This window comes from Protomyctophum bolini, assembly GCF_963924005.1.
Source record: "Protomyctophum bolini genome assembly, chromosome: 21".
Classification (NCBI taxonomy): domain Eukaryota; kingdom Metazoa; phylum Chordata; class Actinopteri; order Myctophiformes; family Myctophidae; genus Protomyctophum; species Protomyctophum bolini.
Window position 1 is genome coordinate 30,308,727 of NC_137882.1, and position 19,650 is coordinate 30,328,376.

General features: G+C 44.8%; 1 protein-coding gene across 1 annotated transcript in view; it reads right to left on the minus strand.

The window, feature by feature from the left end:
* Positions 1-11,427, minus strand: part of scn5lab (sodium channel, voltage gated, type V-like, alpha b) — a gene marked incomplete at both ends in the record, with an annotated part of 143,496 nt that extends 132,069 nt beyond the window's left edge. Inside the window, 3 exons of the mRNA XM_080793847.1 lie at positions 8,315-8,445; positions 10,220-10,363; positions 11,305-11,427. Coding sequence (XP_080649973.1) covers positions 8,315-8,445; positions 10,220-10,363; positions 11,305-11,427 — 398 coding nt within the window. The remainder of the gene's footprint in view (positions 1-8,314; positions 8,446-10,219; positions 10,364-11,304) is intronic.
* Between the last annotated feature and the right edge of the window lie 8,223 nt (positions 11,428-19,650).

A 19,650-nucleotide genomic window follows, 5' to 3' on the forward strand; every position in this document is an offset into this window, starting at 1 on the left:
TACACAATATTTGGATCTGAGATAGTAGTGGAGTATAGAAGTATATTGGAAATTGGAAATGCTCAAATACAGTAGAAACACCAGTTATTTTTTACACCACTGTGCATTCCCTAATAGCCAGGATGGCTCAATGCAGAGACTGGATTTCAGGTATGTATACAAACCTGTCCAATAAATCATGCCACCACAACACTGCCAGGACACGACACAAAAACGATGGCAGTGGGGGAGCCCACACAGGGAGGACATGTTGTACGTTACATGGCTCACCTGCAAGTGAGGAGCCCCCACCGGGAGGATGTGCTGTTGTACCTTACATGGCTCACATGCCAGTGAGGAGCCCCCACCGGGAGGATGTGCTGTTGTACCTTACATGGCTCACATGCCAGTGAGGAGCCCCCACCGGGAGGATGTGCTGTTGTACCTTACATGGCTCACCTGCCAGTGAGGAGCCCCCACCGGGAGGATGTGCTGCTGTACCTTACATGGCTCACCTGCCAGTGAGGAGCCCCCACCGGGAGGATGTGCTGTTGTATCCTATACTGGCTCACCTGCCAGTGAGGAGCCCCCACCGGGAGGATGTGCTGTTGTATCCTATACTGGCTCACCTGCCAGTGAGGGTGCATTACTAGCCCTGCCCCTCACCCTATAACCGCGCGTGGCATTCCTCGCGAAGTAAAAAGAAAAACCCTATTAGGCGTGTAATGTTACAATGTCGGATGTACCGAAGTTCAAATAACGCGCCAAACGAATCATAAACGAATGGTAATGTCATCAATAATCACAACATTCAGACCGGTCTATATACTTTCTTAATGTATATATTTTTTATCCCATGATTTTGTAACCCATTTTTCCACCCCTGTGTCAATCAGCTTAATGTGATCCTGGGCTCTATACACACCCATCCACCAACCATGGTGGGGGACAAGGGGAGAGCAACGGACTTGAACTCATGCGGTCTATCCACACTTTTCCTGGGCTGTGTGTGCTCCATGCAGTTCCTGTTGATTTCATTGGATATCATTGGTCATCTGACCAGTTTCATTGGCTTTCATTGGATCAAATCGACAGGAACTGGAGCACACACAGCCCAGGAAAAGTGTGGATATAGTTTCCCCGGGTTTTATTTCCTCCTCTCACACCGAGCCGACGTGCCGACTCATGACAGATGTGATGGGTGGTCATCGGCCGTGCGCCGGGCAGCAGCTCCTTCCACACTGACTTTGATAGAGTGACTGGGAACCCAACGTGCTTCAAAACACAAATGTTCCAAAAAGTTTGCTTTGTGCGTTATACTCATGAGGTTACTGAGGCTATACACTGTACAAGTATTACTTTCATCAGTGCTTCTCAAACTTTTCCATGTCAAGGACCCCTCATCTGAAATTATTTCATACCAGGTCCCTGGGACCCGACACATTAGACCACGGGCCACCATAACTCTGATAGTGTACAAATTGAACCAAATGGTTCAATTTGGTTACTAACTCTCCATAATGTATCTGGGGAACCCCCTCAAGAACACCTAGGGGGTCCCCGGACACCACTTTGAGAACTAATTACTTAAATTGAACAGTCCACTGCAAGAAACTATAAACTTTTAAATGAACATACTCATTTGTAGGCCTATCTTGCCAGTTGTCTGGAAATCTAGCCGTTGACAAATCCGCGCCCATGCCTTGTTAAAGCTATTCCAGAGAGTTCTACAAAATATAAACTAACCCTATAAACTAACGCTATGCTTAATTTAGAGAACGTCGAATAGTTGTTATTTCGATCGATGTTTGTTTGTTATCTCTCGCACCACATTAATCAGCATGGAATTGTGGACAAATCTTATGCAACAACAAGATATTCTAAGTTTTGGGTCTGATGAGATGCCGAAAAAAAGTATACTTTTAAACAGTGAGTCATGTAAAAGCTTCTGCAAACGGAGTCCCAGAAATAAAACAAAAGAGCTGGGCCACCTTTAATGAGAGGGAAGGACGTTATTAAAAAAAAAGGGAGAAAAAAAACATTGGGGAGTCGGGGAGGATTTCGCCGTCTACCGAAAAAGAGAAGCGCGAGAACAACACATAAATCACGGCGTGTCCAGAACGGTGCCGGGAAACGCTGATGTTGTTGCATTCCCTCCAGGGAAAGGTTGTCCGGTAGAGGCTCAGGTGGTAAGAAGCCTAGTTCACTTCAACTAGGTTAAAATACTCACACGTACTGTACACGTAGCTACTGTTACATGTTATATAGGGGCTACACGGATGAAAACTGGCATCCCTCTACAAAACTCTGAAGTATTTCCAAGTGCACAGCGCTGCAAATGGAACCGAATGGACGGGGGAGCTGCTGTCATATAGCCTTCATAGGATGACCCCTGGCCCCTCCAACACTAACCGATGATTGCATTGTGGGATATGGAGTCAATCTGACATGAAACAGGATGTCAGAGAATTACAGACTGCACTCACACATACACTGCTCGCGCGCACGCACGCACGCACGCACGCACGCACACACACACACACACACACACACACACACACACACACACACACACACACACACACACACACACACACACACACACACACACACACACACACACACACACACACACACACACACACACACACACACACACACACACACACAAAGAGCGGAGTTCTCTGGTGACAGATGAGTGTTCTGAGATCTGAGTAAGCACAATGTGTGCGCGCGTGCGTGCGAGCGTGTATGTGTATGTGTTTGTGTGTGTGTGTGTGTCCACTTCACACCGCAACTTGTCATCGTGGCGCCAGTGTGGTTGGGCACCAGGCCAACACACACACACACACACACACACACACACACACCTCCATTACCGACCTGTTCACCTCCTTATCCCTCAGTTCTAACAGTACCAGCCCTCAACACACACTCTATATATAGAAAGGAAAGGAGAAGAGAGAAGAGAAGAGAAGAGAAGAGAAGAGAAGAGAAGAGAAGAGAAGAGAAGAGAAGAGAAAATAGAAGAGAAGAGAATTGTATCAAGTGGCACGGACGGCTGGCCATATCAGTAAGTCCGGCCACCTTGCAGTCCGGCTTGCATGAATACAGTACCAGCCTCTCGTCTTTAGCGTAAATAAAAATACACGTTTTTATGCTTGTCACCAATACAAAGGCGGGTTGTGTCATTGTGCCACACGTATAAAAGGAACCTTTTGGCCAGAAAGGGATTTCTTTTCACCGGAGGAAAAATATTCTCTATGAGGGTTTTCTCTGTGGAGTAACTAAAAGTATTTTTTTCCCCAGTGGAATAATAATCCCTTTTTGGCCATTATACGTGTGGTGGGGGCTCAGAGTGCTTCCACTAAGGAAGTGGAAGCACTAAGGAAGTGGAAGTTGACACAACCCGCCGTTGTATTGGTGAGAAGCAATTTTTTTATTTTGATTTACCCTAAAGACGAAAGGCTGCATGGTCTGCATCTATGCGAGGCCCGGAAGTCATTGGTAACATAGCTCTAACTGCAATGGCATTAGAGCTATGGACCAGAGCTAGGCTCAATGTAGTCTCGCAGCGCGGGTTCGAGTCCTGATGCCGACGGCATTTAGCTGCGTCTCTCTCTCTCTCTCTCTGTCCCATCAATAAAGGCATGGAAATCATAGCTGTTAGGCCTATCAATTAACTTTAATAGCCCTATTGCTTAATCCGTTAATACGTGCAGGTATTGTATAGCCTCAATTCTTACTGGGGGAAAAAAGCATCAAGTGAATAATTCAAACCAGTGTAGAGTTAAGCTACATGTACCTGAACCAACACTGCTGAAAAGTCTGACAACCACTATCAGACACCTTGAGTGATAAGCGCGGCTTCATGTGATGTTTCTGCCAGCTTAACCCATTCTGACCTGAGATCAGATTCATACGAGGTTTCCACTGGACACACACTGGTCTGATTTACCCATTCTGACCTGAGATCAGATTCTAAAAATGTCAGTCGTTCTTCGATTTTTTCAAAAATAGCAGACCTACAAGCTCGTAGCGCGCCACCGAGTGGCGCGCTACGAGCTTGTAGGTCTGCTATTTTTCAATAGCTAAAGCATAACATGATGCTAACATGATGCTACTTAAGTACACTTTTGAGGTATAGGCCTATTTGTACTTTAACGTGAGTCTTTCCAATTCCCAATATTTTTACTTCTACTCCATACATCTCAGGTCTATAGATATTGCACTTTTAACGCCACTACATTTATTTGAAAACTTGAGTTACTAGAGTTACAACAACAAAAAAAACCCACAAAAAAGTGAATCAAAGAGCATTATTCCTGTTTTGTCAACAAAAGTACTGTTAAAAGTCTAGTGGGAGCTCAAATTCAGCCCTCCTTTGACTTTGCTCCCTCCTCTTATAGTTCTCCTGCATCACAATATAATGTCACCTAAGACTAGGCAAGGCAAGGCAAGACTAGGCAAGGCAAGGCAAGACTAGGCAAGGCAAGGCAAGACTAGGCAAGACTAGGCAAGACTAGGCAAGGCAAGGCAAGGCAAGGCAAGGCACATTTACGCAAGGCAACGCAAGGCACATTCAAAGCACAATTCATACAATTCAAAGTGCTTTACAGAATAAAGACAAATGCAGAGTGCAAAAATGAACAAAGATTACATTAGACACAATTAAATACCGTAAGATAAAGGAGCATATGAATGAGAACAAAATGTTCCCACCTTTGATTAAAAGCCCTGCAGGGCAAGACCTAGCTGTTATTAAACATCATTAGGATAGGCAATGTTAAATAAATGTGTTTTTAAATTAGACTGTTTTTTTCCAGGTTTGTGGTGCAAGACTAAGCTCCAGGCCTCCAAAAAAAAAACGAATTTGACTACTCCTCGCCTAGGACTGGGGGCCCATGGCCCACCTCTATACTCCTCACCTCGGCCTGGGGGCCCATGGAACCATCTCTTTCCATCCCAACTCCTCAGCCACCCACTTTCAAAACAAATATGGGCAAATTCTCCTTCGTACGACACGTGCATTCCAGTCAGTGCATTCCATGGCTGGAATGCACTGACCCCCTCCCTCAAAAGAACAATGCAGATCACTTACATGTACATCTTTTATAACAGGCCTGAAAATCCACCTTTCAAGGGAGAGATAATGATCCTGCCCCCGTAACCCATTTAGGCCTGACGTCGACATTTTGGGGGACCCCCCCAAAATAACTTGGCGACGCCCCCACCGAGGGTTAATTGCGACCCACGGGTTGAGAACCCCTGGCCTACACTACAGTAAACCATTTCAGCCCTACATTTTGGCCATTTGAAAGTATAGCAGATACATTTAGATACCAATACGTTTGTACTTTAAAGTACATTTAAAGACTTTGTGACTTGTAACAGAGTAAAGTATAAGATGTGAGTACTTGTTTCCACCACTGACCCTCAGCCTGTCCAGGCAGGTTCAAAATGAACGGACGGATTAGGGCATTGCAAAGGAGATTACAATGACTTCCACGGCTCAATGTGTCCATTTGTTTAGTTTTTGAGTTAAACTCTATACGTCAGTGGTTCCCAAAGTGGGGTCCGGGGATCCTTAGGGGTCATTGAGGGAGTTCCAGGGGGTCCCCAGCTGAATGATAGTTTGGAACCAGATGGACCCTTATGGGTCTGTAACTCTGAGAGTGTACAAATGGAACCGTACCAAACCACTCTGTTAGCACACATCTCTCCTTCTCCTACCAAACCACTCTGTTAGCACACATCTCTCCTTCTCCTACCAAACCACTCTGTTAGCACACATCTCTCCTTCTCCTACCAAACCACTCTGTTTGCACACATCTCTCCTCTCCTATACCAAACCACTCTGTTAGCACACATCTCTCCTTCTCCTACCAAACCACTCTGTTAGCACACATCTCTCCTTCTCCTACCAGACCACTCTGTTAGCACACATCTCTCCTTCTCCTACCAAACCACTCCGTTAGCACACATCTCTCCATGCACAAACAATCCAGCACACCACCCGAATCCATAGGCACTACATCGCCATATTTACTGTACAAATATGACTTTCGTCAGACACACTGTTATTGCGCAACATTTCGCTGTGATGCACAACTTCCCACACACACACAGGGCGCAGCAGTACGGTACAGCACAGTACAGTATGGTACGTTTTAGTACAGTACAGTACAGTGGAGAACAGCACAGCACAGTACAGTACAGAGGACTACAGTACAGTACAGTACAGTATTCCCGCTAGGTTGCCACATTTGCGACATCCAAGCAACTTGGTATTTATAAACATTGCCACTTGCCACTTTAATACGGAAATAAAAACAAGCAAAACAAAAAATATGGCCACTCAGCCAGGTTGCCAAATTTGCACTTTCCAAGCAACTGGGTATATGAAAACATGGGCAATGTTTGCTTTTCCAACTAAAAATCAAAAATAAATAAACAGTATCGCCTTCCCGCTATTGCCTTCTTGCCATTTGCGACGCGTGTCACTTGGATGAGCGGGCCGAAGGGCCGCAAACTCTAGTATATATAATATCATATCTGTTCATGTGAGTTCTGTGAGGATTCTGTCTTTTACATGTTCACATCATGTGAATGCTTTACTGTTGACGGAGCCTTCAATACGACTGTGGCAGATGTGAGGAAGAACAATGGAATTCCAAACACACACACGTACGCACGCACACACACACTTGTGATCTTCTGACACCAAGTCAGGGTGACAGGTTTTACTTCACACCTCTCCTCTCCTCTCCTCTCCTCTCCTCTCCTCTCCTCTCCTCTCCTCTCCTGCTGACTCCTAGATGTTGATGTCAAAACAGAACATTTTGTCCTGAGACAACAGCTGTCTGTTCACATCACTCTCTCTCTCTGTCCCTCCTCTCTCTCTCTATCTCTCTCTCTCTGTATCTCTCCCTCTATCTCTCTCTCTCACACACACACGCATGCATTCACTCACACACACACACACACACACACACACCTCACACGCAGTAGGTTGCAGTATATCAGTGTATGCCTGCATGGGCGTAGGATTTGAACCAGTGACTTACACAGGCAAGCTATGTGATAACTGGCTCTTGTCATTTAGTGCCCAGAAACAAACAAAAAGTCCACCATAAGTGCCCAAACAAACATTATAATATCCTCAAAGTCTATAGAATTGACTGGCAAACAATTGACGTCATAAGTGCTCTCAACAAACTTTAAAACTCCTTGGCTATACCATGACATAATATTCCATAATTATGCTATAGCAGCCCTCACAAATCTGCGTAGTGCACGGGCATGTGCACATCCGACAAAACACTCACACATAGAGCGTCACGTCACTATAGTGCGAGCAGGGAGCATGAGAGACTCTTGGGTAATGAGGTCAAAGACGTCATTTGGCTGCCATGTTAGTTGTGTCCAAAGCGGCCATCACTGACACCCCGAAACGACACATGGCGACTTTACCAATCAATGGCGACGACATATGTGACCAAACGGCAACGCCAGTCACGTCACATGTTTACAACGCTATACCCAGCCAATGAGTGTGGGACATCAGTATCATCTTTTTGTTACAAGTAGAGTGAAGCGCGTAACCCACCTTCCGTCATGTATAAACACGACCCGCGTGCGTCGTGTAGAAAATAAACACTGTGTGTGATATTGCCACTGTGAAGGATATGAGTGGACCAGGATCTTATAAAACACTGTGTGTGATATTGGTAATAAAACACGTGCGTGTGATATTGGTACTGTGAAGGATATGAGTGGACCAGGATCTTATAAAACACTGCGTGTGATATTGGTAATAAAACACGTGCGTGTGATATTGGTACTGTGAAGGATATGAGTGGACCAGGAACTTAATAACACTGTGTGATATTGGTAATGAAACACTGCGTGTGATATTGGTAATAAAACACTGCATGTGATATTGGTAATAAAACACGTGCGTGTGATATTGGTAAATAAACACTGTGTGTGATATTGCCACTGTGAAGGATATGAGTGGACCAGGATCTTATAAAACACGTGCGTGTGATATTGGTAATAAAACACGTGCGTGTGATATTGGTACTGTGAAGGATATGAGTGGACCAGGATCTTATAAAACACTGCGTGTGATATTGGTGATAAAACACGTGCGTGTGATATTGGTACTGTGAAGGATATGAGTGGACCAGGATCTTATAAAACTCTGCGTGTGATATTGGCACTGTGAAGGATAGGAGTAACTCACCTTCTGCCATGTATACCACGTACGTCGTGTAGAATATAAACACGGCATGTGATATTGGTAATAAAACACGGTGTGTGATATTGGTACTGTGAAGGATATGAGTGGACCAGGATCCTGATGGAGGTCCGTCTCACGGGGTGGAAGGGGCTGAAGATGTACAGGGCGGAGGTGGAACTGAAACGGAAGATGGCTTTCCCTTTGTTCAGAACTACGAAGGTCTGCACGGGGGGGAGAGAGACACAGAGAGAGAGAGAGAGAGAGAGAGAGAGAGAGTTGTTTTGTTATTCATTTATTTATCATGAATGAATTTACTGATGCTGGCGTTCATTGTCAATATCCTGTGAACTCTGGCCGAGAATAAGCTATGCCGGTATATTATTTCAACTCGGGAACCACGTCCTGGAAAAACGACGTAAAGATCATCCCAGTGTGTGGGCTGGCTGTGATCTGGCCTTGTCCTGAACGTCACCGAAGTCACCAGAGGACGTCATTATGACGCTCACTGCATGGGTAAATCCGGGGCCTTTTTAGCGCATAGCTTGCGTGCATGTGTCTGTGCTGCGTGCGTGCATGTGTCTGTACTGCGTGCATGCGTCTGTGCTGCGTGCGTGTATTTTGGTGTTTTCATGTCCCTGTCAGCGGAAACAAACAGTGAAAACACCAAGATACAGAGAGAGGACATAGTGTATAGTGTTTCTGCAGGTAACAAAACTGCTGGTCTATATGGGTAAATGATGGGTATGTAAAAACAATATTTACCAGCGATTTAAAGATCAAATCCCCATGGCTCACGTTTGATGAATGAGACCTAATGTGTCTGCACGTGCGTGCATGCGTGCGTGCGTGCGTGTGTCGCACATGTGTTCCCCATAGACCCAAACTAACACCACTCAACCTAAAAAGTGGGGACACACACGAGCGAGCGAGAGAGAGAGAGAGAGAGAGAGAGAGAGAGAGAGAGACACAGAGAGACAGAGAGAGAGAGGGGCAGCGAAAAAGAGAAAATGAGAGAGGAAGAGAGAATGAGAGAAAGGAGGGCAAAAGTAAAAATAAAAGTCATGTGAAACAGGTGACATAGGAGGAAGTGATGTGTTTTATACAGGAAGAGAATATTAAAACAGAGAGAGAGAGAGAGAGAGAGAGACAGAGAGAGAGAGAGAGAGAGAGAGAGTCTCTCAAAACCCACCGGTTATGAAAGAGATAGAACCCCATGAAGGTGTCGTGAGAAAAAACCATAATAATAAACAGTGGTGTTGTAAAGTAGTGAATGAAAGTAGTTGTCTGAGGGCAAGTCTTAAGACTTAAGGTTACTTAAGGTTAAGGGCGGCGAGTTGGTCACATAAATACGCATTTGGGGGGTTTTCTGGTTGTGTACACTACAGTATACGTGTACTAGTCAGTACGGCAGTGGTTCCCATGGTCCGGGGGCCTCCAGGGGTCCCTGAGGGAGTTCCAGGGGGTCCCCATGAGCTAAATGACAGTTTGGAACCAAATGGACCCTTATGGGTCTGTAACTCAGAGAGTGTACACATTTGTACACTTTCAGAGTTAAATTAACATTGATTACACAATATAAATCGGTGTCTCAGAGATTGAAATGCCATTAAATGGGGGGTTCCGTAGACTAATGCATGTCAAACTGAGGGGTTGAGAATCTCTGCTAGAGCCGTAAAAATCTTCTCTTATGGCATATCTTTTCAATTGGGGGTTTACGGGCTAATTTGTGTCAATTTGGGGGTCATTGTCATGAAAAAGTTTGGGAACCACTAGTACAGATTATAGTACTATAGTCTGTACGGCATTGCCAATCTGTGTTATTTCACCGTGTATGGGTGTGACAGGGTTGGGTATATCATACCCGTGTGAAGTAGCAGAGGATAAGGGTCAGGATAAGGGTTAGCGGTCCGGTTATCGTACCCGCAGTAGTACTAGGGGTGAGGGTCATGGGTCAAAGTGGAAGCAGCTATAAGGCTAAACGGTCGTCGTACGTACCCGGCGGTTTTTGTAGTAGTAGGGGTCGATGTCGTCCAGGGGCACGCCCACCAGGTGGGTGGGGATCTCCCCAAATATCCTGGGCAGCTGCTTCCCCGCCTCCAGGTCCCCGCGGGCGTGGACCTCCTGAACGTCCCCCAGGTCCTGAAAGCACAGTAAAGACACAAACGACAGGGTTGGGTTATCGATATCACACCCATGGTCTGTGAAGTATACATTGGTGTATAGGCAGTGTTGTTTTTGGCAGCAAAATTCTATTTTAGTTATATAGTCATATAGTCTTTGGACTGAGACTTTATTTAGTTTTGGAATGTCTTTGCGTTAAGTCTAGTTTTAGTCGACTAAATGTCGTGTGATTTGAGTCGACTAAATCTACAGTTGATTTAGTCGACTAAAATGTATTTTGGCGGGCCTTGATGCTGTCGTAATGACAGATTTTACACTTGCTGAAAATAGCCGATCTGCAAGCTCACTTCAGTCAGGACAACTCATGAATGGACGGAATATACACTGTGCAAAAACCATGGAATACGGATGTGTATACAGGAAACACTGTTAAACTTTCCAACAAACTCCGGTAATCTCCTGAATTGTACCATACCGTTACTGTATATTACTGTATATGCCTGTATGTGCCCATAATTGCCCGTTAACTCCTCTTTTCACGCAGGGATATATTTATTGAATATCTCTGCTGTCGGGAAGAAACCACCTAACTCCCAAAAAAATGTTCCTTTTTCAGGAAATGGAAAAATATGATTTTCTTTCAGGAAATAAAAGGAAACTTTAATATTTTGAAACCAAAGCAATTCTGCCTCTTCAAAGTTGGTGTTGTGACTTTATATATTGCCAAGTTTTTTTTGTTTTTTTTATTGTGCACACGCGTGTGTGCCAGTTTCGATTTTGTCGACTAATTCTATGAAAAACTGTGTACATTGGTGGTGACTATAGTCTAACTATAATTCACCTGATCTTGAGGCCTACAAAAATCGGGGGATAAGAAAAACAAGTCAATCAACTAGTCAACTAGTACCAACGAGGTCGACTAGTGGATTTACCGGTCGTGCGTGAGCGGCGACGCGTACCTCCTTGTAGTGCTTGGCGCCTCGAGCCCTCTCCTCTCTGATTCGCTGTTCGATGCCTTCCAGAGAGTCAGGGGTGAACAGCTGCAGGCTGTCGCGGCCCATTGGAAACACACAGTCGGCCATCTTCTCATCCTGAGAGAATACACACTGTACAGCTGTACAGCTGCACGACAGACACACACACACACACACACACACACACAGACAGACAGGGTTAATATAGTGATATGCAGAGCAGCGGTCGCATTATAATCGGCACCTATTATAATCTTATCTTTAAATCTATATGGCGCACACAGGGAATGGGAACGTCGTAGACAAGGTCAGAGACATGAAGGATGAGGCTGCGTCCGCCGGCACCCTGAAGTCGTGCAGGTGTCCGATCGGAACCCATTTAGACATGAGTCTAAACAGTTTTCTGAGAAACCCAGTGTTTCTAATTCAGTGGTTCTCAAACATTTACATGTGGAGGAAGGACCACCAATTACTGTATATATATGTATAATCAGCCGCCGACCCCATTTGAAAATATGCTGTTCCAGGGACCTTCCAGAAGCAAAGGTTTGAGTTAAAGATGTCCGTTCGGAAAGAATATTATTCAAAGATTTGTGCGACATTTTCACGATTTTTCAAAAATTGCAGATCGTAGCGTGGCACTCGGTGGCACTCGGTGCCGCGCTATGAGCTTGTAGATCTGCTATCAATAGCTAAATTATAACACAATACATAAAACACAAAAACGGGTTCCCGCCCAGAATGGGTTAACCGGGATGCCGGAACTTCTAATACAATGCTATCTGGGTTGCAAGGCCAGAATATTCTTTCTCGTGTCATAGAGCAGGAGTTGCTATTAACTTCCCATAAAGCCTTTCTGATCCTTATTATGTAATTGGTTCACTAGATGCGTGTCATGATGACGATGCCAGCCAACTGAGTACGTATCACAAAAACAATGCCTAAACTTAACATAACCTCACAAACAAACAATGCATTATCATTACAAGCAAATGTATTCATGAAAGAAAAAAAGAATCACACCCATGTGAACTGAGTGGTGCAACTCCCACCCACCTCTCTCTCTCTCATTAGCAGGCAACAGTGCAGCACTATCCCTCTCTCTGTTTCTGGCACAACAGCGGCCCCTACTGGTACTCATAGTCATATACTGGTGCTCATTAACCAACACAGACACACATAGGTGAACACAGGCATAGGTGAACACGGACATTGCTGTTCCTTGGAGTGGTCGCACCACTCAACAACAGCCAAAAACATAATAAAAATGTTTCTCTTCTGGGGTATACAGTCCAAAGTAACGGGGAATAGGGTGGAAGAGAGTTGAAGAGCAGAGTGCAGGCATGGGGTGGAACGGACGGGGGGGAAAGTGTCAGCAGTGATTTGTGACAGAAGGGTGCCAGCGAGAGCGAGAGGGAAGATGTAGAGAAGACAGTAGCGAGACCCACAGCCATGACTGCGTACGGCTTGGAAAGCTATGGGGAAGGTTGGCAAACAAGTCGACGGTGCTGAGATTAGGAGTGACAAGGAGGACAGACACGCACGGGTGACGAGGCAGGACATGATCCGAAATGACTACATTAGGATCAGCCCAGGTTAGAAGGTTTGGGGATAAGATGAGACGGTTTTGGTCTGCACAGGGGGCGGCCTTTAAGGACCGGGAGGCCCCGTTCATGACGTCATCATTTTAATAGTTTATTATTATTATTGAATTGTGTGTCAGTGTGTATTATCGGACTTCAAAGCATGAACATCATATACAGCACAGCCAAGTCATCATCATTTTTCGACCGCGGTCGAGATCATGGATTCCACAATGCTACGCCAGACTTCCCGGTCCTTCATTGCCACCCCCAGTTCCTGCCTACTGAAGCATGTGTCCCTATAGCTGAGGCAGGACTCCAGAGAAGAAGGGAAGATATAACCTCATTGTCAGCTCTGTAGCAGTGGCCGGCAAACTGCGCTCTTCTGGATCGGACTATAGTGAAGAAACACGGGGAAGGTTTCACAAAAGCAGCTTGATTCAACAATTATTTGACTTTGTCTTGAAATGGAGTTGGAACAACTGATGTTCGGGAGGTTTGACCAAGCAAAAGACAACCACCTGCCACCGTCAACTCCACCCTGTGCCAACCACTCACCCACCTCCAACCAGGCCGACCACTCCTACCTCACCAATCACCCCTGGGTACTTAAAGACAAGTTTGAAAAAACGGCGGCATGCATAGTTTCCAGAAACCCACCCTCCCTCCCTCCCGTTTCTCTTCTACGTCCATCTTCACTGCAGGTTTTCTACACATTTCGCACGGCACACGCCTCGACCCCCCAAGCCAAAGTATCTGGGTCCACCACAACACCTCGAACCCCTCAATCCCACCACCACCGCCCCACGTGCCCATCTAAGCCGCACGCCACACACGCTTGCGTGTGTGGCGTGACCTTAGATGATCACGCCGGCACCTCCCGGTGTCATTCGTGCCCCTGACTATCTAAGCCGCACGCTATACACGCTCGCGTGGTGTAGTGATGATGACCTTAGATGTTCACGCCGGCACCTCTAAATGGCATCCTCCCACGGCCAGACCATCTAAGCTGCATGCTATACACGCTCCGAGTAGTGATGCCCTTAGACGTTCCCGGCCGGCGCCCCCATGTCATTCGTGCCCCCCTGCCTATCGCTTGTGTGTTGGGCGATGACCTTAGATGTTCATGCCGGCACCTCTAATGGCATCCCCCGCCCCCTGGCACATCCAAGTCGCACGCTAGTACACACACTTGCGTGTGGCGATGATGACCCTAGATGACCATGCTGGCATGGCACGTCCTTCCATGCCGTGGCCGTTTATTATGCCGCACGTTCCATGCTTCGCATGCGACGTGGCAAAAAGTGAAACTTTCTATATATTATTATTCTCAATTCATTGTGCATGAAGTGAAGTATTTAAACCCTTTTTTTTGTTTTAATCTTGATGATTATGGCATACAGCTCATCAAAAATCCTATCCCAATTAATTAGAATATTTTACGAGACCACAACAATCTGAAAAGTATATTAATGTATGCACTATGCAGTCAATACTTGGTCTGGGCTATACTTTTGAACAAATCATTCCATCAATGGGGCGTGGCATGGCCAGTGGCACTGTTGAGGTGTTATGGAAGCCCATGCAGGTTTGCTTTGATAACAGCCGTGAATTAAATGTTGTGCCTGTCGTATAGACATGCGCAGAGCAAGTTCAGTCAGGGAACCTCAGTGCAGTCGCTGCCGGCCGTTAATTGGGCCGCCTCAGCATCACGCTCTCATCCACATGATTCACTCAGCCAATCACACACTCACTCCATCTTCATACCGGCTACTTTAACCGGAGGTTTGCATTCCACCTCCTGCTTCCTTTCTTGCTGCTGCTGTATACAAACCTGCTGCTCACCCACCTCCACCCCAGCTACCACCTGTCGTTTTGGATCTACTGTTTAGGTATACGGCGGATTCAGGAGTCCCTATATGGTCGGGACTGATGCGCTTGACCAGAGTACCTAGAAAGCAGATCCAATACATCGCCAAACCATAATAAATATATTGCTCATCTTATATTCAATACTTCTTTGTTTATACGGTGAGCGAGTCTTTTCCTGTCAAAGTTTCCCTTATGTTTTTGAGACCACCGCTACCGTAGTCAAGTTTAAAGAGGAAAAAAAAGGACGAAGAAAGGCGCAACAGTTTTCTCAGTGCTTCATCTTATATTCAATAAATATATAATCCATCCATTCTTGAGTTGTCCTGACTGAATTTGTATTGTTCAGTCTCGTCTCTCACACCTTCCTCTTGACAATACAAGATTCTGTGTGGGGTTCAGGTCAGGCCAGTTGGCTGGTCAGTTAAGGACAGTAATACCATGGTCAGGGCTCGACGCTTAGCATTTTTCCAAGTAGCACGTGTGCGCCTAAGTTGAAAAATCTAGTAGCACACAAATTATTTTAGGAGCACGATGAAAAATGATGTATTTTTAAGGGGCGCTAGCCCCTCCTATATACAGCCTTTGTCCCCACACATCTCAAAATGAGCCATTGACGATCAACAGAGAAATTTCGTCAAAATTCTGCTAAATATGACATAAATTAAACGCCATTGACATTGAAGGGAAAATGTACGTCATATGTAAACGATCAAATCAGCTAATCAATCACAGGCAACAGGCATTCTGATTGGCCAGTATGAGATGATATCTGATGTATGATGACAAGAGCGCCCCTCACTTAACATGGGTGTGATTTTTCTTTAATGAAGTGATATGAGGTAGGGGTGGAAATATGTCAAAATATTATATCACTATCTTTTCAGCAATTATCACAAAATAGTGATATTCATCATATCATTGTTATGTTTGTTTTCATATAATATATATAATCAATTTGTTTTATGCTAATACTTTGTAGATAGATCGATAGTAGCTCTGTTCCATTCCATACCTCTAATACGTGCAACACATTAGAGCTATGGACCAGAGCTAGATAGATAATATGTTGCTCATGGATGGATAGACAGGCTATCCGTTTTTATCCTGCTGTTCTATCATGTTAGTGTGACATTCAGACAGTGCAGAGGCTGCTCGATGGTGAATTAGTATTGTAACATTCTCCTTGGATTTGACTGACTGACTGATATTAATACGGTAATCCAGCCAGTTCGGTCATTCGCATTATCATTTACGCTGGGCACACGCTTTTGTAAGCAAACGCTAAACAAGGGTTGTTTTTGATAAACATCAATCCGTCCACTCCATGTGTGTGCGCGCGCGTGCGTGCGCACAGCGTGAAACAGCGTGCACGGCTGCACGCTGTTTCACCCGCGTTTGGTTAAAAGTAAGATACGTTTGAACATTACAAACAAACTTTGCAAGCAATTCCTTCTGAATCTGTGCTATCATGCTAATGCTATCCCGTTGAGTTCGCTCTGACTGCCGCTGACAGGGAAGAGCACGGAGCAGCAACACAGGGAGGGGAGGGGCGGTGGGAGCAAAGGGGACAGATCTTCAAATGAACGTTGTTAGCTTGTAGCTCTTCTCTTTTTGGCGAACGACACCGCCGTTCAGAAATATAAATGTAGGTATAGAACCACGACTATAGAATGTGCACTTGCTGTAGACAGAGACTTGTCTTTATCACGATTGAATGGTCAAATCCTGTAGTCGCACCTGTGCTACAAATTTAATTTTACAACTCGCACAGTGATATTTTTAGTCGCAAATGCGAGTACCTAGTCGCACTGTCGAGCCCTGACCATGGTCCGTACACCAGTTACTAATAGTTTTGGCTGTGTGGGCAGGTGCCAAATCGAGCTGGAAAGGAAAATTAGCATCTCCATGAAGCTTGTCAACATACTGAAGCACAATTAAAAAATATGTCTGTGTTGAAACCAGCTTTAAGTTTTCACTGTCAGTGGATCAACACCATAGCATGGCCTAAATCATCACTGTGTTTTGTCATGTCCAGAGTCTCAGCACAACCATCTATTGATATTTTATGCCTCTGTACGTTGCGTACAAGCTTTATGTTGATCTTCCTTTTCCAGCAGCGTGTGTTGAGACTCTGGACACTTTATGCACAATGAATTGAGAATATATGAAAGTTTCACTTTTTGAATTATATTACGGAAGAAAATTTACTTTTACAAAATATTATAATTACATGGGATGGACATGTTCAGAAGAGGGATCAGGTGGACATCGGGAGAGAGAGAGAGAGAGAGAGAGAGAGAGAGAGAGAGAGAGAGAGAGAGATGCCATTCGTCAACCTTTTAATTTTAATTAATGACTTTGTTCTTTTTTCACCTAAACATCAGTCATTGATGTTCATTGTTTAGTCTTGCAATATCCATTGGTCACGATATTTGCATATAAATACACAGAGGGAGAAATTCACACAACTTGAAACTCTCTGGACATGATGTGCAATTTTGAACAATGTTGAACAATGTTGAACCTATGACCTTTGACCTTTAACCCTGAAGTAAAATGCCTGTTATGTATATATTTTGTGTGATCATTAGAATGTCTAGAACATGTACATTTATTATTGTGCACGATATCCCCCCCAAATGTAAATTGTACAAAGTAGTAGTAAGGTTGAAATATATTCTTTGCAAGTAGAAATATATCCGATTCTTGCAGGGTTAACACCGTTACTGAACAAACACTATAGCAATGATTAATGTTAATGAGAGGGCTATTTAACCTTTAATATAAATGCATTGCTTTGCTGAATTCAAGTTTAGACTCCTCCCACCTTCCCCCAGACATTGCAACGATGGTTGAGTACACAGTGCTCATTGCTCAAGTAAAGGTATTCTGTTACTGTCCACCGCACAAAGGACAGCACCGCTACAAACACGACATCACTCCTCTGGTGCATGCGTTGGTATGCCGCGACGTCCAGACAACCGACGGTCTAGCGGAGAGAGAGTCCTGTTTGTATAGTCCTGCATTGACGGACCAATCAGAGGCAGAGCTGATCGGGGCTTCTGAGAAACAGAGTACAGCTGCACATGCCTGCAGATAGACACCTCACTCTCTCTATGTGGTTCTGGGTGATGATGCAACTATAGTTATACCTTCTCCTCCGTTCAGTAACGACGTTATAGTTACTGGGATTTCAACGGGTGTGTCACCTATTATGCATTATATCCGTTGTTATAACTTATACTGGACGTGCTCTCACAAACATGAGCCAATTAAGCACGTGGCACGGCAGAAAGTGAAAGTGGCACACAGAGCAGTGATGATTGGTTAACGTGTTTTTTGGGGGGATTTCATCAAAAAGGCGTTAGCCTGCGTTGTTTTATTGAGGCTGGAGGGCGCTTTTGATAACTTAACAACTCTCCCCGTGGCTGTAAGGGAAAGTCCCCGTGTTGCATTCGTAAGGGACGCGATACGACCGCCTCTGTTTTTCAAACTTTTCTTTCTTTTGGATCGATCACGATTTTATCTGCCGACACTAGGACAGTCGTGTGTGCGCTAGCTATGTTAAGACACCTGTTGCGAGGAATGGAACGACGTCGAACAACATTGGGTGATTCTTCAAAGGTTAGTGGAAAAACACCCGCAGTCAGGGGGGAATTGAGATTCATTAACTACGCAGACAAAGTGTTAAACGTTGGTTTTCTAAATGTATGGAATTCCTTAAGATTTTTTCTTTGATTTCTTTTCATGGAATGAAGTTGAATTTTGTTTCTAATTCATGAAGATGTTTGCTTGTTTCTGGGAATGTTTTTGAATAATTAATTCAAAGCGACCCAGTTATATAAAAATGTGTCTCGCCCCGGTGTCTGAGACACCGATGCTCTGCGGGGGGACCTTCATTACGGGTCACCGACAAGGTCAGAGAGAGAAGGATGAGGCTGGCAAGACACTGTGTCAGGCACCTGGAACTGGTGGCAAGCAAACTGAACCTGTAGGGAGCCAATAACCCATTGGGACAACATTAAAGTAACCATTAATTTGTGCAATAACTGCTCAAATTGCTTTATATTTGAACAGCAATGACATAATTACAATAAAATCTCAATGTATCTTCAGCTCCATCATAAAAAGAAAATGCAGATTAACCAAATAAATATCACTTGGACTACATTTTACTATAGGGCCTTCAAATGGGCCTGTCTATGGGAAGTGTCACCTATAGGTATCACCTTGCTGGCAAGATGGCTGCAGTCTGAGTAGACGCCTTAACCCATTCTGACCTGAGATCAGATTCATACGAGGTTTCCACTGGACACACACACTGGTCTGATTAACCCATTCTGACCTGAGATCAGATTCTAAAAATGTCAGTCGTTCTTCAATTTTTTTCAAAAATAGCAGATCTACAAGCTCATAGCGCGCCACTCGGTGGCGCGCTATGAGCTTGTAGATCTGCTATTTTTCAATAGCTAAAGCATAACATGATGCAAACACCAAAATGGGTTCCCGTTCAGAATGGGTTAACAGACGACGTCACACTGATAAGCACCAGCATGTGCGTGGATAGCGGCGGCACAAGAACCCTGCCTCTCATAAGATGCAATGGCCAATGGAAAAGTTCTAACTGCACTCACGTGTATGCCCCATCAAATTTTCAGATGCTGTTTTTCTCCCAGTGTGGAGGAAGAATGATTAGGATTTTTATTGTGGTCTCTCTCACCCTTAAAATATATAATCTTTTTTTTTTTGAACCATAATAGCAATTCAAAACGGTTGTCCTCAAAACCACACCTCCAGTCGCTGTCATAAGAACGGGAGGTGCGCTCACGATAACGGCAGCAGAACCCAATGTATGCTTCGTCCCGCGATGGTGTCG